General features: G+C 44.2%; 1 protein-coding gene across 1 annotated transcript; it reads right to left on the bottom strand.

Annotated features, from left to right (window-relative positions):
• Nucleotides 1-234: 234 nt before the first annotated feature.
• Nucleotides 235-23,934, bottom strand: LOC132898562 (E3 ubiquitin-protein ligase TRIM39). The gene is made up of 6 exons (XM_060940250.1): nucleotides 23,368-23,934; nucleotides 23,168-23,263; nucleotides 11,529-11,759; nucleotides 11,310-11,332; nucleotides 11,113-11,237; nucleotides 235-6,218 (listed from the first exon to the last, which is right to left on the bottom strand). The coding sequence occupies exons 1-6, from the start codon at nucleotides 23,794-23,796 to the stop codon at nucleotides 5,683-5,685; spliced, it is 1,440 nt and encodes a 479-aa protein (XP_060796233.1). The 5' UTR covers nucleotides 23,797-23,934; the 3' UTR covers nucleotides 235-5,682.

The following is a 23,934-nucleotide window of genomic DNA, read 5'->3' as shown; positions in this document are numbered from 1 at the left end:
ACCTCCATGGCCTGAGGAAGGATCTAGAAAAGGTGATCTAAACATAGCCTGCTTTAACCCCTCACCCGGCCTGCATACCGCGGCAGGCGGGTATCCCACCATGTCTTGTCTATGATTTTTTTTTTTATTCATAATTGCTCAGTTCAGTAGGCTAACAATCAAACTTTTTTGTTCTCTTGTTCAACAACGAAAATAAATAAAGAACACAGTGAGCTATTAATAAACTACATACTGTAATGTTGCAAAATAAGTTTTTATTTGGTTATAGTACTGCAACACATCTCAATGCTATGACTATAGCGTGAATCTGAATCGCACCACCTGCTACGCTAAACACATCCATTATTATAAAGTGGATTAATTAGCATGTGCTAATGACAAACGATCTTTTCAGAATCAGGAACACACAGGCATGTGGAAGCAGGAAAAAAAACTGAGCAAAAAGTGCAGTTCAAACTTGTCGTATAATTCTACTGCTAGCGCAACACACAGTCAACTTGCAGTTCAAAATAAAGATGCTAACCAGATTCAAATAATATCTTTTAATCACAATGTGAAGGAGAAAACTGCAGCTTATAACAAACACTGAGTTTTTGCTCAGGATATAAGCCATGATATGCCATTTGATATTTTTTCTAGAAAAGTTAAAGGAGAACTGAAGTCATTTTTAAACTTGCTTTATTTCTTAATTAACGTGTTATTCAATTACATTTTCGGTTTTAGTAACCTTATGTCGTTACTCGTATTGGCAACTAATTGCAATTAAATATTATACTTATCGGCCTGGGGCGGCACGGTGGTGTAGTGGTTAGCGCTGTCGCCTCACAGCAAGAAGGTCCGGGTTCGAGCCCCGTGGCCGGCGAGGGCCTTTCTGTGCGGAGTTTGCATGTTCTCCCCGTGTCCGCGTGGGTTTCCTCCGGGTGCTCCGGTTTCCCCCACAGTCCAAAGACATGCAGGTTAGGTTAACTGGTGGCTCTAAATTGACCGTAGGTGTGAATGTGAGTGTGAATGGTTGTCTGTGTCTATGTGTCAACCCTGTGATGACCTGGCGACTTGTCCAGGGTGTACCCCGCCTCTCGCCCGTAGTCAGCTGGGATAGGCTCCAGCTTGCCTGAGACCCTGTAGAACAGGATAAAGCGGCTACAGATAACGAGATGAGATGAGACTTATCGGCCTATTCGGTTTTTAGCCATGTTGAATTTAGTTCGTTTGGTCCACGGCAGGCGTCGCTTATCCGCGCGATCTTCACGAGACTTGTGTGAGACTTCGAAACGTGAAGTGTCAGCCAGGTGTCAGTGCCGCCATTTTGAAAACTGTTTCCCAAATGAAATATTGCACAAAAACTAGTTTAAATGATGATTACTGCCTACTTTTTTCAAACTTTCCTGATTGCTATCAAAACAAACAAAACTTCTGGCTTGATTACATCAGCATTCAAAAGAGGGCGCGCGTGTCTTTTGACAACGTTGGCAGATGTTGGTCACTTTGATTTCCGCTGTATGTTTTACTTCTGTCCTACGATGTCTCGCACAGGTCTCAACGAATCTCGTTTACGGCCATTGCTTTGACATATGGACTGATATATTACAGAGCATATTTCAAACACTCATAACTTGCTATAGTGACAAAATAGCGATCAAACATGCATTCCTATTTTTATGAAATGAGATAAATAGAATTTTGATCATAAAAAAATTGCCTTCAGTTCTCCTTTAATGACTATAAGCGAGGTGCTCACCTATCTGAGAATTTATATACACTTTTCTGCCTGTGTTAATGAACTAAATTAGTTAACTAGTTCTCCATACTTTGTTAGCGATCCTGTTTTAGCCTTGATAACTAGGTTTTCAAGAAAAGCATGCACAGGACTGGGTAAGAACATTGGAGCTTTACACAACTTATAATTTGTCCATCCTTGAATCTGACATAGTAAGTAACATAGAAACCCTCTTCACCTCCTTTATCACCGTTGACATGTTCCCTCCCTCATTCCGCAGCTCAGCTATGTCTGTTATGAACACTTATAAACATATCTCCATGCCAAAAGTACTTGGAAAGGACGAGAAGGGTTTACAGAAAGGTTAGTGCTGACAAGGAGAGACAGGTGCACATGTGAGGAGGACATACTTGCTCAAGAGTCTCTTCACCCCAGTGTAAACACAGGCCATTTCATTATTATTTATTTACGTTATAGTTAATCAGTGTTAGGTTTGTCCGCAAAACTTTGAAGCAATTTTAATATACAGTTATTAGTCATGATTAGGGCTTGTAAAATGATTGCATAAATAATACTATATAAAAGACAAAGATATTACACAGTTAGGCAAAGAGATGAAGTTTATCTGAGTGGTAAACATATTCACGTGTGAGTGAAGTGAATCAACATGAGAAGATAAATTTCATATCTTCGTGCCACTGTGTGATGTTCTTAATATTATCTGGACACACCCCCCCCCCCAAAAAAAAAAAAAAAAATACACAAGTTACACTACCGTTCAAAAGTTTGGGGTCACCCAGACAATTTTGTGTTTTCCATGAAAAGTCACACTTTTATTTACCACCATAAGTTGTAAAATGAATAGAAAATATAGTCAAGACATTTTTCTGGCCATTTTGAGCATTTAATCGACCCCACAAATGTGATGCTCCAGAAACTCAATCTGCTCAAAGGAAGGTCAGTTTTATAGCTTCTCTCAAGAGCTAAACTGTTTTCAGCTGTGCTAACATGATTGTACAAGGGTTTTCTAATCCTCCATTAGCCTTCTGAGGCAATGAGCAAACACATTGTACCATTAGAACACTGGAGTGATAGTTGCTGGAAATGGGCCTCTATACACCTATGGAGATATTGCACCAAAAACCAGACATTTGCAGCTAGAATAGTCATTTACCACATTAGCAATGTATAGAGTGGATTTCTGATTAGTTTAAAGTGATCTTCATTGAAAAGAACAGTGCTTTTCTTTCAAAAATAAGGACATTTCAAAGTGACCCCAAACTTTTCAACGGTAGTGTAATCAAAAGAATTTTAATTCTGAACCGGTTCGCCATTTGGCAACACGTGTCTAGTCAGCCAGGCCTTTCAATGACATGAAACCTGCGACGGATAACATCGAAGGCGTCCAAATTAAAAAGGCGCCCAAATTAAGGTCAAGCGCCCAAAATATGCTACCAAAAGTTAAAAAAAAACCAAAAAACCCGAAATGTGGATTAAATAAACTTGGCTGCATAAAAACCAATGTCGTGACCTTCTTTAAAAACACTGAAATTAGCGAGAATTTGCATGTATTTCTTGTAATTGACACAAAATCCGCACCATTCCCATGTTGTTCTGGGTTCGTCAAACTCACCGTAAGCCTCGCGCAGATCTCCATCAACGGCGATCGGCACGCCATGATTTTGTGGAGGAGAGAGACTGTGACCAGAGCAGGATTTCCACAGTAGGTAAATCATCTTTCTTCTTCTTTTATGTTGGTTGGCAAACAGCTTTTAGGTGCGTTACCGGCACCTTCTGGACTGGAGTATAAACCAGAATGTTTACAACCCTATTGTGTGAAATTCTCCTAATAATTCCTGTATCATTTAAAAACCTAAAAATAGCCCTATATCCCACATTATCTGATCTGAACTGCAATATCTCTCTGATACCTAGTTTCATATGATTTAAATCAGGTAAAAGACTGGAGCTATTCAGGACACAACTGTGTGTATTTAGGATACAGCTGATCTTGCATCTTAAATCCACACGGTTGTGTAAGTGCGGGTGGAATCAGTGACTTGGAGCTTGGTCCTCTTGTTGATGATAGTCTTAGACACTGGCCTTTCATTTAAACTAAGATCTTTTACCCGACTACATACTGAGAATTGCACTGCCGATTCTTGTGACGTGACTGAAAAACCTTTTGTGTCACAGGTCTGCTGCAGGTTTGTCTCTTTGATGGCAACAGTGCAGAACTTGCTTTTTCATTCACAGGCTCCTTTCCTCCAGGCTCTCCTCAGGCCCCAACACATCTTTTAAATACTAACTAACTGTATTCTAATTATTTTTGTCAGGTACCTGTACATCAAGAGGGATTAATGCTGTAGACATTTTGCAATAAAGGTTAAAAATAACATTCAGAGATTTCTTTATTTATTCATAAATTTGTAGCTAAAAAAGCAGCAGCAGGTTTAAACAGAGAGCACTGGGAAAACAGTACTTTGCGCGTGCAGAAAAGCCCAAATTACCCTGTATCATGACGGAAAAAGCCCAAATTCAGAAATGCAGGTTGTAGCCCAAATTATGTAATTGAAAGGCCTGTAAGGACAGAGCTGAGAGGAAAATACAAACCTTTCACCAAGTGATCACTGCAAACTCGAGCATGCTTCGACTCGGCTCCCTTCGATTTCAGCGAGAGGTTCAAAAGCCACCTTTCTCGACATCTTTTTGTGAAATCCTGTGTTCATTCACCCTTTTTTATTAGTTCACGGGGAACCCTGAAGAAACTTTTATCAGTTTCACAGTTTGATCGATTCGAACATCCTAAAACAACGCAAGCGTAAGGCATTTTTCATGCGAGCAGTGCACCTTCTCCATACAAACATTTTGTCAGCTGAGCTTTGGTAGCTGGTGGTAGCTTCACCAGCTAAAGTTCTGAATAACTAATGAGGCAGATGTGACGTCACGTGAAACCCGGCAACTGCAAATTTGTTTTCAGGGTTTCAGGAAATCTTTCATCTAATCTAATCTCATTAACTCTAGCCGCTTTATCCTGTTCTACAGGGTCGCAGGCAAGCTGGAGCCTATCCCAGCTGACTACGGGAAAAAGGTGGGGTACACCCTGGACAAGTCACCAGGTCATCACAGGGCTGACACATAGACACAGACAACCATTCACACTCACACCTACGGTCAATTTAGAGTCACCAGTTAACCTAACATGCATGTCTTTGGGGGAAACCGGAGCACCCGGAGGAAACCCACGCGGACACGGGGAGAACATGCAAACTCCACACAGAAAGGCCCTCGCCAGACCCGGGGTTCGAACCCAGGACCTTCTTGCTGTGAGGCGACAGCGCTAACCACTACACCACCGTGCTGCCCCTCAGTAAAGCTCTTTTTTTTAAATTAGTATTCACTTAACTGTACAACAACAACAATAATAATAATAAACTATGACAAAACACTAATGATGGTCTCTGAAATGTGTCATGATGTAATTTATCATGATACCCATAGTTCATTATAACATTGCTCACTCCAAGAACAGGATTAAAAGTATTGGTACCCAGCATCTGTGTCAGATTCTCTTGAAATCCCATTATCATGTTTTCTTTCTTTTTCTTTTTTCCAAAGTAAAGGACATTTTCTATATTTTAAAGAGGAGTGTCAATAAATAATATGCCAATATTGTATTGGCAGTGAATTGAGTAGGAAAACAGTGTTTTAAGAGGATTATTAAGTATTTAATATGTAATTTAAAGCAATGTACCTGTACAGTTTTACTTTGCTGTGATTATATACTACTATACCATCAAATGAAGTTGAGAGCGATTATTTCTGATTTCCTTATAGGACATACTTTTACATTCCTATTTCCAATCATTTCTGGCTTCATTCATGTCTGTCTCCTTATTTTATATATGCATCAACAATACATGTGACGTTATTCTGCTACTTTATATGATCAACCCTTTCCTGAGCTATTCTGTGTACACGGACACTTTCTCAGCAAGGATGCATAATGGATGTCTTTTACACGTGTTAGAGAAATATGGATAGAGCTTCTCAGTGAATTTGGCTTTAAACCTGTAGATTAGTGTGTTATCTGCAGCATCTGAGAACATGACTCTCCCTACATCCCAGTCCAGCTGAACCCGCACTCTTTGTGGTTTCTTCTTAACTGTAATGGGCTCGCTGGTGGAGTTCGGTGCCCGATAGTGACCTCCATACAGACACATGGTCCACATGCCGTGCTCAGGACTGGGTGGAAACCATTCCTTCCGTTGCACGTTGTCGTACACCACCCCGAGTGCCCATTCAGTGTTGTCTCCTACCTCCACGTCCCAGCTGTGGCGGCCTGTTCCCAAGGCCTCGGACCCGAGCACACACTCGTAGCAGCAGAAGCGCTCAGGGTTATCAGGTACTTGCTGCTCCTCATCTGTGTAGCGCAGGACAGTGAGGTCATCAGACACAGAGAGGCATACATCTGCTGTGTTGGGGTCAAGGGTCACTGGAGCTGATGGGGAAGAGATGTGAGTTGCACATGAGTTTTATACATTTCTATAGGTTGTCAAGTTCAAGTATCCACGTTATTATTTATGTTTTACATTTGCTTGAGAATAAAAAAAAAAAGCTGTGCAAATATTGGTGGTACAAAAATATGTAAATAGTAGACTTCTTTGAACAAAATTAATAAAATGTAGCTAATTTGCAAACCAGTATCATATAAGAGCAGGTGATGTGATTAAAAAAAAAAACATACATAATCTACACTCACTGGCCACTTTGTTAGGAACACCCATACGCCTGCTGTTTGATGCAGTTCTCTAATCAGCTGATCCCTTGAGAGCAGCACAATGCATAAACTCATGCAGATACAAATCAAGAGCTTTAGTTAATGTTCACTTGAAACATCAGAATGGGAAAAATTGTGATCTCAAAGTGTGACTTTCACTGTGGCATGGGTGTTGGTTTGAGCCAGATGGTTTGAATATTTCAGAAACTGCTGATCTCCTGGGGTTTTCACACACAACAGTCTCTAGAGTTTACACAGAATGGTGCGAAAAACAAAAACGCCTTGTTGATAGAGATCAAAGGAAAATGGCCAGATTGGTTCAAACTGCCAGGAAGGATATAGTAACTCATATAACCACTCTTTACAACCATGGTGAGCAGAAAAGCATCTCAGCATGCAGCAGCAGAAGCCCATGTTTGGTTCCACTCCTGCCAGCTAAGAACAGGAATCTTAGAATCAAGAACAAGTTCCTATTAAAGTGGCCGGTGAATGTATATTATAATATTTAGTTTGCTGTGATTTGCTAACAAACTGGAAAAGACATGATCTACCAGTAAATAGTGCAACACTGATGAAAATTTCTTGGTTTTTGTTAATGTTGCTCAAAAAATAAACCATTCTAAGAAATGAGACCATCAATGACGGCGTAGCTCACTCTGGCCCCATCTAGTCCAGAAGGAACAATATAAAGTGGGCCACCTTGTGCAATTGTACTCTCAACCAGTCCAGCTCAAATATTTGCCAGAAAGAATCCAAAACGGCGAGGAATTGACCGAGAAGAAGCAAGGTTTGTTGAACTGCTCATGAAGGCTTAATTAGTCCATAATCCATCCATCCATCTTCTGCCGCTTATCCAGATCCGGGTCACGGGGGTAGCAGCCTAAGCAGAGCAGCCCAGACTTCCCTCTCCCCAGCCACCTCCACTAGCTCTTCTGGGGGAATACCGAGGCGTTCCCAGGCCAGCTGAGAGATGTAATCTCTCCAGGGTGTCCTGGGTCTGCCCCAGGGTCTCCTCCCAGTGGGGCATGCCCAGAAAACCTCCCTTGGGAAGCATCCAGGGGGCATCCTAACAAGGTGCCAAAACCACCTCGGTTGACTCCTTCCAATGTGGAGGAGTAGTGGTTGTACTCCGAGTCTCTCCTGAATGACCAAGCTTCTCACCCTGTCTCTAAGGGAGAGCCCAGCCACCCTGCAGAGAAAACTCATTTCTACCACTTGTATCCGCGATCTCATTCTTTCGGTCACTACCATGTGACCATAGGTGAGAGTGGGACCATAGATGGACCAGTAAATTGAGAGCTTTGCCTTTTGGCTCAGCTCTCGCTTTACCAGCACAGACCAGTTTAGTATCTGCATCACTGTTGATGCTGCCCCAATCCATCTCTCCAACTCCCGCTCCCCCTTAACCTCACTCTTGAACAAAACCCCAAGATACTTAAACTCCTCCACTTTAGGTAGCAACTCCCCCATGACCCAGAGTAGACACTCCACCCATTTTCAGCTGAGCGCCATGGCCACGGACTTGGAGGTGCTGATCCTCATCCCAGCCACTTTGCACTCAGCTGCAAACCGTCCCAGCGCATGTTGTAAGTCACAGATTGATGAAGCCAACAGAACCACATCATCCGCAAAAAGCAGAGATGTGATCCTGCTGCCACCAAACCGGACACCCTCTGCCCCTTGGCTGCGCCTAGAAATTCTGTCCATAAAAGTTATGAACAGAACCGGTGATAAAGGGCAGCCCTGGTGGAGTCCAACATGCACCGGGAATGAGTCTGACTTACTGCCAGCAATACGAACCAAACCAAACCTGCTCTGGTCATACAGGGACCGAATGGCCCACAGTAGTGGGCCCTGAACCCCATACTCCCGAAGCACCCCCCACAGGGCACCATAAGGGACACTGTCATAAGCCTTCTCCAAGTCCACAAAACACATATAGACTGGTTGGGCAAACTCCCATGCACCCTCCAGTACCCTTGCAAGGGTAAAGAGCTGGTCCAGTGTTCCACGACCAGGATGAAAATCACATTGCTCCTCCTGAATCCGAGGTTTGACTATCGACCAGACTCTCCTCTCCAGCACCCCAGCATAGGCTTTCCCAGGAAAGCTGAGAAGTGTGATCCCCTATAGTTGGAACACTCTCTCCGGTCCCTCTTTTTAAAAAGGGGGACCACCACCCCAGTCTGCCAATCCAGAAGCACTGTCCCCGACCTCCATGCAATGTTGAAGAGGTGTGTCAGCCAAAACAACCCAACAACATCCAGTGCCTTCAGGAACTCAGGACGAATATCATCCACCCCCGGAGCCCGGCCACCAAGGAGCTTTTTAACCACCTCAGCAACCTCAGCCCCCGTGATGGGTGAGTCCTCCCAAGCACCGTCAGACTCCGCGTCCTCCTTGGACAACATGAAGGTGGGATTGAGGAGATCCTCAAAGTATTCCTTCCACTGTCAGATGATGTCCCCAGTTGAGGTCAACAGTACTCCATCCTCGCTGTAAACAGAAGGGACAGAGCACCGTTTTCCCTTCCTGAGCCGCCGGATGGTTTGCCAGAATCTCTTTGAGGCTGACCGAAAAAGTCACTTTCAATGGCCTCACCGAACTCCTCCCACACCTGAGTTTTTGCTTCAGTGACCACCAGAGCCACATTCCGCTTGGCCCTTCGGTATCAGTCAGCTGCCTCTGGAGACCTACAGGCTAAACAAGCCCAATACGACTCCTTCTTCAGCTTGATGGCTCCCCTCACCACAGGTGTCCACCACCAGGTTCGGGGATTACTGCCATGACATGCACCAACAACCTTGCAGCCACAGCTCTGCATGGCCATCTCAGCAATGGAGGTGCGGAACATGGTCCACTCAGACTCAATGTCCCCACCCTCCTCCCGTATGCAGTTGAAGCTCTTCTGGATATGGCAGTTGAAGATACGATGGACAGGAGCCTCCACCAGATGTTCCCAGCATACCTTCACTACTCGTTTGGGCATGCCAGGTCTGTCCAGCCTCCTTCCCCACCATCTGATCCAGCTTGCCACCAGGTAGTGATCAATTGACAGCTCTGCTCCTCTCTTCACCCAAGTGTCCAAGATATACGGTCATGGATCAGATGAAACGACGACAAAGTCAATCATCAATCTACAGCCTACGGTGTCCTCGTGCCACATGCACTTATGGACACCCTTATGCTCGAACATGGTGTTTGTTATGGCCAAACCGTGCATGGCACAGAAGTCCAACAACTGAACACCACTCGGATTCAGATTGGGCAACTCATTCCTCCCAATCACACCCCTCCAAGTCTCACCGTCTTTGCCCACGTGAGCATTGAGATCCCCCAGTAAAACAATGGAGTCCTCTCATGGTACACTGTCTAGCACCCCACTCAAGGACTCCATGAAGGCCGGGTACTCTGAACTACCATTTGGCGCATAAGCGCAAATGACAGAGACCGTTCCCCGACCCGAAGGCGCAGGGAAACAACCCTCTCATTCACCAGGGAGAACTCCAATGTTAGCGCGCCAAACTGGGGGGCTACCAATAGCCCCACCCCTGCCCGGCGCCACTCACTCTTGGCAACTCCAGCATAGAAGAGAGTCCAACCCCTCTCCAGGAAACTGGTTCCAGATCCTAAGCTATGCATTGAGGTGAGCTCAACTATATCTAGTCGGTACTGCTCAACCTCACGCACAAGCTCAGGCTCCTTTCCCACCAGAGAGGTGACATTCCATGTCCCAAAAGCCAGTTTTGTCAGTCAGGGATCAGTACACCAGGGCCTCCACCTTTGGCTGCCACCCGATCCACAGTGCACCAGAACCTTACTGCACCTCCTGTGGGTGGTGGGTCCAAAGGAGAGTGGTTCCGTGTTGCTCATTCGGGCTGAGCCCGGCCAGGCCCCACAGACATAGGCCCGGCCACCAGGCGTTTGCCGACGAGCCCCTCTCCCAGGCCTGCCACCAGGGTGGGGCCCCGGTATCCCTGGTCCGGGCAAGGGTACTTGGATACCTGTTTTTTTCTTTCATAAGGGTCATTTTGAACTGCTCTTTGTCTGACCTCTCATTGAGGACCTGTTTGCCTTGGGAGACCCTACCAGGGGCAATTGCCCTGACAACATAGCTCCTAGAATCCCTGAGGAACTCAAACCCCTCCACCACATTAAGGTGGCAATTCAAGGAGGGGTAATTAGTCCATAACTTCATTAATAATTGTAATTAAGCAAATCTGGGTAGAAGTTATATGCACCCTAGGTACCTACCTTCATGCCAGAAAGAATCAAAATCAGTGAAGAATTGAGGGAAAAGAAGCGATTTTCGTAAAACGTAGACGGACAACACCTGATGGTATAAGCTCATTGCCTGTCGGCTAAATGGGGGTGGGGCTTATAATTGTAGAATGTTCCACTAGATATGATCTGTGTATGTATCCCAGTATACAGTAGTATCACAATGTTTTTGTGCAGTCCAATTGAATATTGTTTGGCATTTTTTAAAAGCATTTTTTATTGTGTATGAATAACTGTCAATAATAACTCAAATCCAACATCCAAAGACATCCAGAAATAAACCAACCAACAACAAAAAGCTTGTACTTTTTTTGTTTTTTAATCTTGTACTTACTGTATGTGACAACAGTTTGCATTTTCTCCCAGACTCTGAATTTGAGGCAGCCCAGATGTTTGGTCACGTCAATCAGCGCTCCGGTCATCTCTTTAAGCTCCGGCAGTGTGCATTCCACTCTATAACTGAAGACAAAGCCTTCATTAAATTCAGTCTCTTAAGAGTGAAAATGAAAATGTCACTGGAAACCTACTTACCATTCAGACGCCTTTTTATAGTTCTGCAATACAACAAGAACAACAAAAAAATCTCAAATGAATTCCTGGCCTGCTTTCAAATGAATAATCTTTTGTCATAAGCCAGTTAGCTTCACATAAAAGTAACAGGAACTTTATCTATTAGCATTTGGAAGAATGTTATTTATATAAATACTGAATGGAGTGGTGAAGGTTTCCATCAAGTCTCATCATCTTTACCTTGAGAAATTCAAAGTCTTCAGAAGTAAGGGCCTCCTCAGTGGAGTTAATGGTTTCAGTCAGAGATGTAATCTCCTCTGTTAGCTTGTCTAGCTTCTCCTTCATTTTGCGACTCTTCTGCTCTTCTTCCTCCTTCAGAGCTGTGAGCATAGATGCCTCCTCATCCCGGAGGAACTGCTGCAGCTTCTCAAAGTCAGCCTTTATCAGCCGCACTGTATGCTGGCTCTGCCTCTGCTCACAGGGATATGAATTTATTATTATGATGGTCTATTATCATGATTACTTTTTCTTTTTTTTTTTTTTTTACCAAAAATCATGTAAACACAAAAACAGCACATCATTAATGAAATTTGTTCAGTGTTATGCAAATTAAAGGTTTACAGTAAGGTTCATTTTGGTCCATCTGGACTTATACTCTATATAAAAACCCTAAGTTTTTATTCAACACTGATTTATACAATATTTATACAAATATATATATATATATATATATATATATATATATATATATATATATATATATATATATATATATATACAGTATTTAAGTATTTATGTTGATGTATTATTTTACTCTATCACCAACAGCATGTTGACACCTGACCAATCACATCCATATGTGCCTCTTGAACATCCTGTTCCAGATTTAATTCCTGTTTCTTCTGTTATAATAACCTCCACTCTTCTGGGAAGGCTTTCCACTAGGTTTTGGAGCATGTTGGATTTGTGTCCATTGGATTGTGTCCATTGAGTCCATTCGTAGCCATTGGATTTGTGTCCACTGGATCCATTTGTGTCCATTGGATTTGTATCCATTGTATCCATTGTATTATGTCCATTGAGTCCATTCATGTCCATTGGATTTGTGTCCATTGGGTCCATTTGTGTCCATTGGATTTGTATCCATTGTGTCCATTGGATTTGTGTCCATTGGATTATGTCCATTGAGTCCATTCATGTCCATTGGATTTGTGTCCATTGGACCGTGTCCATTGAGTCCATTTGTTTCCACTGGATTTGTGTCCATTTGTGACCATTGGATTTGTGTCCATTTTGGAGCATTTGTGGATTTGTGTCCATTCAGCCATAACAGCATTAGTGAGGTCAGACACTGATGTTGGGCGAGCAGGTCTTGGGTGCAGTCAGTGCTCCAGTTCATGCTAAAGGTGTTCAGTGGGGTTGAGGTCAGGGCTTTATGCAAGACACTCAGTTTCCACCCCAACTCAACTCAACTTTGTCATTTGCCCACATACACAGTATACAGAAGAAGTAATTAAACTTGGTAAACACTAAACTTGGCAAACCATGTCTTCATGGTCCTCACTTTGTCCACAGGGGCATTGTCATGCTGGAACAGGTTTGGGCTTCATCATTCCAGTGAAGGGAAATTTAATGCTAGAACATACAAATACATCCAATACAATTGTGTGTAACTTTGTGGCAATAGTTTTGGGATAGAACCACATATACAGTGGTGCTTGAAAGTTTGTGAACCCTTTAGAATTTTCTATATTTCTGCATAAATACAACCTAAAACATCATTGGATTTTCACACAAGCCCTAAAAGTAGACAAAGAGAACCCAGTTAAACAAATGAAACAAAAATATTATACTTGGTCATTTATTTATTGAGGAAAATGATCCAATATTACATATCTGTAAGTGGCAAAAGTATGTGAACCTTTGCTTTCAGTATCTGGTGTGACCCCCTTGTGCAGCAATAACTGCAACTAAACTCTTCCGGTAACTGTTGATCAGTCCTGCACACCGGCATGGAGGAATTTTAGCCCATTCCTCCATACAGAACAGCTTCAATTCTGGGATGTTGGTGGGTTTCCTCACATGAACTGCTCGCTTCAGGTCCTTCAACAACATTTCGATTGGATTAAGGTCAGGACTTTGATTTGGCCATTCCAAAATATGAACTTTATTCTTTTTTAACCATTCTTTGCTAGAACGACTTGTGTGCTTAGGGTCATTGTCTTGCTGCATGACCCACCTTCTCTTGAGATTCAGTTCATGGACAGATGTCCTGACATGTTCCTTTAGAATTCGCTGGTATAATTCAGAATTCATTGTTCCATCAATGATGGCAAGCTGTCCTGGCCCAGATGCAGCAAAACAGGCCCAAACCACGATACTACCACCACCATGTTACACAGATGGGATAAGGTTCTTATGCTGGAATGTAGTGTTTTCCTTTCTCCAAACATAAAGCTTCTCATTTAAACCAAAAAGTTCTATTTTGGTCTCATCCATCCACAAAATATTTTTCCAACAGCCTTCTGGCTTGTCCACATGATCTTTAGCAAACTGCAGATGAGCAGCAATGTTCTTTTTGGAGAGCAGTAGCTTTCTCCTTGCAACCCTGCCATGCACACCATTGTTGTTCAGTGTTCTCCTGATCATGGACTCATGAACATTAACATTAGCCAATGTGAGAGAGGCCTTCAGTTGCTTAGAAGTTACCCTGGGGTCCTTTGTGGCCTCGCCGATGATTATATGCCTTGCTCTTGGAGTGATCTTTGTTGGTCGACCACACCTGGGGAGGGTAACAATGGTCTTGAATTTCCTCCATTTGTACACAATCTGTCTGACTGTGGATTGGTGGAGTCCAAACTCTTTAGAGATGGTTTTGTAACCTTTTCCAGCCTGATGAGCATCAACAACGCTTTTTCTGAGGTCCTCAGAAATCTCTTTTGTTCGTGCCATGATACACTGCCACAAACATGTGTTGTGAAGATCAGACTTTGATAGATCCCTGTTCTTTAAATAAAACAGGGTGCCCACTCACACCTGATTGTCATCCCATTGATTGAAAACACCTGACTCTAATTTCACCTTCAAATTAACTGCTAATCCTAGAGATTCACATCCTTTTGCCACTCACAGATATGTAATATTGTATCATTTTCCTCAATAAATAAATGACCAAGTATAATATTTTCGTCTCATTTGTTTAACTGGGTTCTCTTTATCTACTTTTAGGACTTGTGTGAAAATCTGATGATGTTTTAGGTCATATTTATGCAGAAATATAGAAAATTCTAAAGGGTTCACAAACTTTCAAGCACCACTGTAGGTTTGATGGTCAGGTGTCCACAAACTTTTGGCCAGATAGATAGATAGATAGATAGATAGATAGATAGATAGATAGATAGATAGATAGATAGATAGATAGATAGATAGATAGATAGATTATAAGACAGTGCAACACTGACTGAAACATTCACATTCAGTGTGTGTGGGATGTGAGATAATGGGTTTAGTGTGAAGGAATATTCATGTCTGTGCAATACATTAATGTGTGCAGAATTATGCAAAACCACTGGATGGTGTTTTGCATGTGGGTAATTACTGTATCATGAGATTCAATCTGGCTCATTTCTTGAAAATCTGTTTCTGCTATTGCATTAAAAAAATGGCATCTTAGTAACTGTGGTATCTTAATAAATAGTGGCAAATATACACTCAAATGTTCTTGATTCTAAGATTCCTGTTCTTGGCTGCAGGAGTGGAACCCAATGTGCTCTTCTGCTGTTGCATACTGAGATGCTTTTCTGTTCACCATGGTTGTAAAGAGTTGCTATGAGTTGTTATATCCTTCCTGGCAGCTCGAACCAATCTGGCCCTTTTCCTCCAACCTCTCTTACCAACAAGACGTTTCCATCCACAGACGTGTCATTGCTCACTCAGTGTTTTTTGTTTTTTGCACCATTCTGTGTAAACTCTAGAGACTGTTGTGTGTGTGTGGGGGGGGGGGGGGGGGGGTAAGCCCCTAATGTGGGTGGAGTACAGAAGCATGGCGGCAGGAACTGAAATTCTTGCAAACTTTATTTTTTCTTTTAGCTTTTCAGCTTTACTCATGTGCTGCTCACACACACACACACACACACACACACACACACACACACACACACACACTCTGGTCGGGGAGAGGCTCTTCTCTGCTCTCCCCTTCCTTTTATGCTCCATCCCTGCAACAAACAAACACACACACACACACACACACACACACACACACACACATTAATTGACACCAGGTGTAATGACTTAGCCACTTACCTTCCCCGACCCCGCCCTCCATTAACAAACTGCCGCTTGGCCACGCCCCCGTTGCCATATATCTCCACCGCCCAACTCAGGCCGGGAGCCATCCGGCTTGAAGCAGACTCCCCCCCCCCCCCCCCCCCCGACAGGACAGGAAGGCCGCCACCACCATCTGCGCCCCTGACCTGTGGACCACCTCGAACTTAAACGGCTGGAGGGTGAGATACCAACGGGTGATCCATGCATTGGCATCCTTCACGCGGTGGAGCCACTGCAGGAGCGCATGTTCCGAACAGAGGGTGAAAGGGCGCCCCAGCAGGTAGTATCAGAAGGCAAGGACTGCCCACTTGATGGCAAGACACTCTTTTTTGATGGTGCTGTACTTGCTTTCACACATCGAGAGTTTAAGGCTGATGTACAACATGGGGTGCTCCTCGCCCTCCACCTTCTGGGACAAAACGGCCTCTAGCCGTCTGTCCGATGCGTCAGTCTGTAAAATAAAGGGGAGAGAGAAGTCAGGGGAGTGCAAAAGTGGCCCCCTACACAATGAAGCTCTTACCTTAGAGAACGCCTGTTGGCACTGCTCCATCCACTGGACCGGATATGGAGCCCCCTTTTTAGTGAGATCGGTTAACGGGCTGGTGACATCCAAATAATTTGGTATAAACCTATGATAATAGCCAGCCAGCCCCAGGAACTGTCTCACCCCCTTTTTGATCTTGGGCAGGCCACAATTGCTGCAGTCTTCTTGATTTGGGGATGCACCTGCCCATGACCCAAGTGGAACCCCAGATACTGTACTTCCACCCACCCAATTGCACACTTTTTCGGGTTACCTGTGAGCCCCGCACACCTCAGGGACTTTAGAACAGCCCTCAGATGTTCCAGGTGCTGCGGCCAGTCATGGCTATAAATAATGATATCATCGAGGTAGGCGGCGGCATGAAGGTGGAGGATCTTGTCCATGAACTGCTAGAACAAAGCGGGAGCCCCAAACGACCCAAAAGGAAGTGTGACAAAGTGGTGTAACTCAAACAGTGTGGAAAAGGCCGTTTTTTCTCGGGATAGAGGAGCCAAGGGGATCTGCCAATATCCTTTCTTTAAATCCAGTGTTGAATAAAAGCAAGCAGTGCCTAACCGATCGAGCAACTCATCAATGTGAGGCATTGGGTATGTGTCAAATTTAGACACTGCATTGACCTTTCTATAGTCCACACAGAACCGAACTGACCCGTCGGTCTTGGGAACCAGAACCACTAGGCTGCTGCAGTCACTGTGGGACTCCTCGATTATGCCCATCTTGAGCATGGCCTTGAGTTCATCTGGAACCACCTTTTTTTGTGTTTGGGCAGGCAGTAAGGGCGGCTACGCACCACCACCCCTGGGGGCGTCTCAATGTGGTGTTCTATGAGGTGGGTGCAGCCGGGTAGGGGCGAAAACACGTCGGAAAATTCATCCTGCAACTTGGTTACCTCCGTGAGTTGGGTCGGTGAGAGGTGGTCTCCACAAGGGACCGGGGTGCATTGAGATGTTACCTTTTTTACCTCCGGCCCCAGCTCCACCTTCTCTGGAATTACCAACGCCACAGGGACCCCCTCATTCCACCATTGTAAAAGGGGTGGAGGTGGTAAATTTGCAATGCCCCGTCCCTATCCATTCACCTCACCTCATAGTTGACATGCCCGACTCGCTGTGTGACCTCGAAGGGCCCTTGCATCTTGGCGAATAATTTAGAACTCGATGTGGGCAATAATACGAGTACTTTGTCTCCCAGTGTGAACTCTCTAAGGCACGTGCCCCTGTCATACAGTCGGATTTTATGTTCTTGTGCCTGCTGCAAATTCTCCTGGGTTAGGTGCGTGAGGGTGTGGAGTTTTGCATGCAAGTCAAGAACGTACTGAATTTTGTTTTTGTGAGGCGAAGATCCCTCCTCCCAATTTTCTCGTAGCATATCCAAAATGCCACGTGGCTTACGCCCATATAATAGTTCAAATGGAGAAAAGCCCATGAAGGCTTGCGGAACCTCTCGTACTGCAAATAACAGTGGCTCGAGGCACTTATCCCAATTACGTGCATCCTCAATTACAAATTTCCGAATTATGTTTTTGAGTGTCTGATTAAACTGTTCCACTAAGCCATCTGTTTGTGGGTGATAAATGCTGGTGTGGATAGACTTAATTCCCAGTAACCCATACAGTTCACGCAGTGTGCATGACATGAATGTAGTGCCTTGGTCGGTCAGGATTTAAAAAAAAAAAAAATTTATTCAGGAAGCTCATGTCACATAACGTGATTTTCAATGAGGTCCTGTCTATAAAACATCACAATAATTACAGGAAAAAATAATTCACAAATAACACAAATACAAAAAAAAAAACTATATACAAATCAAATAATTACAATTATAAAATTAAATAATCATTATCTTTCATTTTAAAAATATGCAATTTTTTTCATTGAACGTAGGTCCCTTGGCAAATTGTTCCAGTCCTGGCCAATACTTTGTAGTAGTGTTCGTTTTCCCCAATTTCTTTTGACCTTTGTTAAGCGATTTCTTTCGGAATCCCGACCCGGGAGATAATACAGAAGAGAGCTTCCGCAATACTGCATGCTGAGATATTGCAGAGAGGCACCGCTTCTGGATATCGTGTTGCATAGTCCACCAGAACTAAAATAAAGCGATATCCCCGTGGTGACTGATCTAATGGCCCGATGACATCCATCCCAATTCACTCAAATGGGGTCTCGATTAAAGGGAGAGGGCACAAAGGCACTTTTGGAGTGGTCGCGGGATTTACTAGTTGGCATTTGCGGCATGCCACACACTACTGATGGACATCCCCGCAAATCCCTGGCCAATAGAGGGCCATTATTCTGGCTAGTGTTTTATCCTGTCCCAAGTGTCCGGCCATGGGATTAAAGTGAGCCATGTGGAATACGAGTTCCCTACGGCTCTTTGGGATTAATAATTGGGTTATTTGTTCACCATTTTGAGTGTCCCGCATCACTCAGTACAACCTATCTTTAATAATAGTGAAATAAGGGAAGGCCGGTGTCGCGCTTGGCTGGAGAGTTTGACCATCAATTACTCTCACTTGGTCAAACGCATGCCGCAGAGTCTCGTCTCGTGACTGCTCTAACAGGAAATTCTCAAGGGAATTCCTGAGAGAGGGAGGAGGAGCAGGCTGCTCCTCACTCCTCATGTCGCTCTGATGCGGTGCTGATGTAGACGGCTCTGTGACAGATTCTCCAGTCAATGCCACACTGGGATCTTCCCGTGACATACTAGTACAGAACCCACTACATGTTAAATGTTCCATCAGCTTTTTAAACCCTGGCCAATCAGTCCCCAAAATCAAATGGGTGAGACGAGGATTAACCGCCACCTTTATTCTATGCATTTGGCCCCGGAATAGAATACGGACAGACACTAAGGGATAATTGTGAACATCCCCATGCACACAACACTTTCACTGCTTGTGCTCTCTCCAGTGCCTCACCTTGCACCAGGCTTTGGTGAATTGAGGTCTGATTACAACCGGAATCCACCAACGTGTGATATGTATCCCCTTGAACACTTACTGGTATGCGATACATTCCGGCCCGATCAGGGGTGGTCATTGGCGCGTCGGGGATCCGGATCACAGCTTCCACCTCCCTTGCGGAGCCCTGACTCTGGAGATGCTCCGGCTCCCCACCGCGCCAGCATGCCGGCCCAGGCTTTTACCCTGCACCAGTGTTATGGGTGTCACTCACCTGAGGGGGGGAGGACACCGACACAGAAGAGGGAGACAGGAGGACACCACGGGTGCAATGGGCCAGTTGGGGAAGAGCTGGCCCCCGCCTCCACGGTGGGGGAATGGGGCGAGGATGAGAGAGAGAGAGAGAGAGAGAGAGAGAGAGAGAGAAAAGAAATGAGGAGAGGTGCCTTTGCCTTGTCCGCCTGCCTTCGGAACCACCGTCAGATGGTCCTCCGTCAACTCAATGGCTCGTTGGAGCGATGCCAGGCGATGACACTGGACCCATGCTGCTGTTCCTTCCAGAAGCCGAGACATGAACTGTTCCAGTGCCACCAGGTCGATGTGACACCAACGGGATCAGTCTTCTACCCTCAGCCACCACCAGCAAGCATCCCGGAGTTGTTGGCCGAATGCAAACGGCCGGCCAACCTCCTCCAGTGTCAGCTTCCAGAACCGCTGGCGATGTTGTTCCAGGGAGCAGCCAACCCACTGCAAGATGGCTCTCTTGAGGTCGGTGTAGATGAGCTGGCTGTTGGCAGGGAGCTGCTGCTCTGCGAGCTGCGCCTCGCCAATCAGGAGTGGGAGGAGGCGTGTCACATGCTGCTTGAGTGGCCACCCCCATGTTTGGGCCACTTGCTCAAAGAGAGCAATGAAGTCTTCAGGCTCATCATGCGGGCCCATCTTCGTGAATGTGACGTGAGGGAAGTCCATGGTGGTGATTGTGGACACCCCTGCCAACACAAGTAGATGCCGGAACGCCTGGCGATCTTCCCACTGGGCCAGCATCAAGGCTTCAAAGCATTGTTTTTACTCCTTCCGGAGGGCGGTCAGCGCTTGATGCTAGTTCTGCTGGGCAGCAGTGAGGGCATGGACGAGCTCCGTAAATGGGGAGGACTCCATGGGGTGGTTCCCGTCCGTACTCGACATCCTGGGTTTCGGCACCATTGTGGTAATCCCCTGATGCGGGTGGAGTACAGAAGCACAGCAGGCGGGAACTGAAGTTCTTGCAAACTTTATTTTTTCTTTTAGCTTTTCAGCTTTACTCGTGCTGCTCACAGATACAGACAGACAGACAGACAGACAGACAGAGAGAGACACACACACACACGTACGTTCTGGTCGGGGAGAGGCTCTTTTCTGCTCTCCCCCTCCTTTTATGCTTCATCCCTGTAACAAACAAACACACACACACACACACACACACACATTAATTGACACCAGGTCTAATGACTTAGCCACTTACCTTCCCTGACCCCGCCCTCCATTCACAAACTGCCACTTGGCCACGCCCTCATTGCCACAATGTGAAAACCCCAGGAGATCAGCCATTTCTGAAATACTCAAACCAGTCCATCTGGCTCAAACCAATACCCATACCACAGTTAAAGTCACAATTTGAGATCGCAATTTTTCCCGTTCTCATGTTTGAAATGAACATGAACTGAAACTCTTGATTTGTATCTGCATGATTTGATGCATTGTGCAGCTGTAAAGGGATTGGCTGATTAGAGAACTGCATCAAACAGCAGGTGGATGGATGTTCCTAATAAAGTGGCTGGTGTGGATGTAATACTTATTTTTAAGAGATCAGTGTTTTAAAAACAAAAGATTATTAAGCCTATTTGTAGATCAATTTACTGATTTCAAGCTTGACATCGTCTTATTCTATTGGCAGGTCTTTTTACCTCACCCGTGACGGAGTAAGCGGGGCTAGGGATTGTAATCAGTACGGTTTGTTTGTTTGTGTGTATGTCTGTTAACAATCTAGCGTCTAGACGGTTGCATCAATTGACTTCAAATTTTCAGGGTAGGTGGGCAATGATCCGTAGAATACCTGATTAAATTTGGGGGGTAATCGGGTCAAGGTCAAGGTCACCGGAATGGCCAACCTTTAGGTCAAAATAACATATCTGCTGATAAACAGATGTTTACTGTTATGAGCATATAGGAACTCCCATATGGCCTTTCATTTGGCACCATGATCTTTGACCTTGAGTGACCTTGAAAGGGTCAAACTCAAGGTCATGGATTTTCAGAGGGCTATAACTTGAAAATGGTTGATGGTAGACAGATATTTACCATTATCAAATTATAGAACATGCCATACGGGCTTTCATTTGGCACCATGACCTTTGACCTTCAGTGACCCTGAAAGGTTAAACTGAAGGTCATGGGTTTTCAAAGGGCTATAATTTTAAAATGGTTCATGATAGCCAGATGTTTACCATTATCAACATATAAGAAGTCTCATATGGGCTTTCAGTTGCCGCCATGACCTTTAACCTTGAATGACTTTGAAATGTCAAACTCAAGGTCATGGATTTTCATAGGACTATAACCTGACAGCTGATGATTGAGAAATATTACCATTATCAACATATAGGTATAAAATAAGTGCTGCCGGGTGAGGTTCGTTTTGCCTGGCAACACTTGTTGCTTCTGTCTAGAAATGGTAAGTACCTGAAATCTTCCACTAAAGTAATATACACGCATGACTTATTCACTTAAATTCAAGATCTTTTTATACTTACTGTGATTATATCATTTTATGCCAGGGTGCTCACACCGAAAAAAAATACATCTTATCAAATGGAAATGCCTTGAATATCGTCAAATTGATAAAGCATTTCCTATTATAATGTTACATTAACTATATTTTATGATTTTAAGCCTATTTCTAGCCATTTAAACTCATTTTAGGTTTGAAATAGAATTGTCCTACTTGCAGATAATTTAGCTAACTTTTCGCATTTTTTTTCAAGAAAAAAGCAAAGTTGCCAATCGAAGAACATTTAAAACTTAAAATTAGTAAACGTGTAGAAATAGTTTTAATAATCTTGCCTTGTTTTAATAGTATATTAGGAATTATTATACATACAGGACACTTTTTCAATGGAATAAAAACGTGTTCTATTCCCTTCCAGCGGATTTCATTCATTTGGTTTGGTAGCATGCAATATTGTTAGCATATCGTTTATCCTATATGTCACTCTACCCAATGGAGAACGAGTGTTGAATATGGTTTATGATACTGCATGGTTGTCAAGACAACATGATGTCACATGAAGACGTAAAATTTTAGCACTAGCGAGCGACTGTGACAATTTTCAAACAAACTTGGCCGCCAGGTTCGACTGGCTTTTTTTTTCATGGTATATCAGATATATTCCATTCAGTTAGCATGATATTGAATGAGTCGAAGTTCAATATCATGCGAGCTGAATGGATATCTGATATACCACTCAATGCCAGCCAATATTATTTAAATACTATATTCAAGATATTTGCAGATTGTAATTTTTATTTTAAGTCTTGGAAACTCATGAACAGTTTTGTTTGTTTGCTTACTCTAAACTCTAATCATTATTTGGATTATTTAGCCTTAGCAGAGGGGAAACTTCAGACTGCAGAGCAGGAAGTCCCAAGGATGGGAGTTTGTACTGAATATCTTCAGTATGTTTTCAAAAAACAGAACCCCAATACACACCAGCCTTAAACAAAAAACAGGAATAATTGCTTTACGCATGAAGAACCACTAATAGAATCAGTAGCAGTTTGACCTTTAACCTGTGGACCATGTGTTTCTATGTAGGAATGAAAGTCAGTGTGTCTAATAGACAGGTAAATATAAGAGTGTTGGGGGCATCGTGGCTCAGGTGGATAAGGCGCCATACCATAAATCCGGGGACCCGGGTTCAATTCTGACCCGAGGTCATTTCCCAATCCTGTCTCTCTCTCCCACTCATTTCCTGTCCTGTCTCTACACTGTCCTATCCAATAAAGGTGAAAAAAGCCCCAAAAAATCTTTAAAAAAAAATATAAGAGTGTTGACAGTAGTGAAACAATTACCCTGATGTGATCTGCTGTCTCCTGGCAGATTTGTTTGGCTGTATTTAGGTTCTCCAGCTTCTCCTGTAAGGGCCTCAATGCCAGCGTGAGCTCTTTCTTTAAAAACAGTTTGGAGAAAGCAGCCATATATTAACCTCCATATTCGTCTGAGCATCTTTTCAACAGTAACACAGGAATTGTTCTCTCTGTCTGTTTCTCACCTTGCACTCCTGAGCTGCCTCCTCTGTGCTATTACACTCGTGACCCTCGTGGTCTTCTCCCTGGCACTGAGCACAGATCAGCTCCTCGTCCTCCATGCAGAACAGAGTCAGTCTGTCACCATGCCTGGTACACACTTTACCATCTTCTGCCCTGGCGTTGATGAAGCCAAGCCCCAATTCAGCTTGGGTCCTGTCCCGTCGAGGTTGACCTTGGAATATGGAGTCAAACAGGCCCTTGAGGACGTTCTCAAGCAGTTCTCGTCCATAACACTCAGTGCATCTTTGCTGCTCATGTCCTAGCTCGAGCTGGCACAACTGTAAGCAAGACAGGCATAAGCTGTGTCCACAGGGGAGCAGGAGCGACCCCTCGGCCTGACACCCTGGGCAAACAGGGTCACCTGGAGGTAAAGAAGGCTGATCAGATGCCATAATGATGTGCTGGGTTTGCTGTTATGGTTCTTCAGTGCTCACAAATGTTGTCTTCTACAAGTTGTTCAATGTTCTTTTCTCTTTCCTGCTTGGTATGCTGCGCTCTCTCTGTGTGCCCATGGAAATCCCCTGTTGGTG

This window comes from Neoarius graeffei, chromosome 14 (assembly GCF_027579695.1).
Source record: "Neoarius graeffei isolate fNeoGra1 chromosome 14, fNeoGra1.pri, whole genome shotgun sequence".
Taxonomy (NCBI): Eukaryota; Metazoa; Chordata; class Actinopteri; order Siluriformes; family Ariidae; genus Neoarius; species Neoarius graeffei.
Note: the sequence above shows the minus strand (reverse complement) of the source record. Positions and strands in the feature narration are given on the sequence as shown.

Bases quoted from the DNA above. Each gene is read 5' to 3' on its own strand.
- LOC132898562 (XM_060940250.1), bottom strand. From the start codon at position 23,796: ATGGCATCTGATCAGCCTTCTTTACCTCCAGGTGACCCTGTTTGCCCA. The intron at 11,760-23,167 runs GTAATTGTTTCA...CCCTGTGAGCAG, and splicing joins AGACAGCAGATCACATCAGG to AGGCAGAGCCAGCATACAGT. The intron at 11,333-11,528 runs GTAAAGATGATG...GTTGTATTGCAG, and splicing joins AAGACTTTGAATTTCTCAAG to AACTATAAAAAGGCGTCTGA.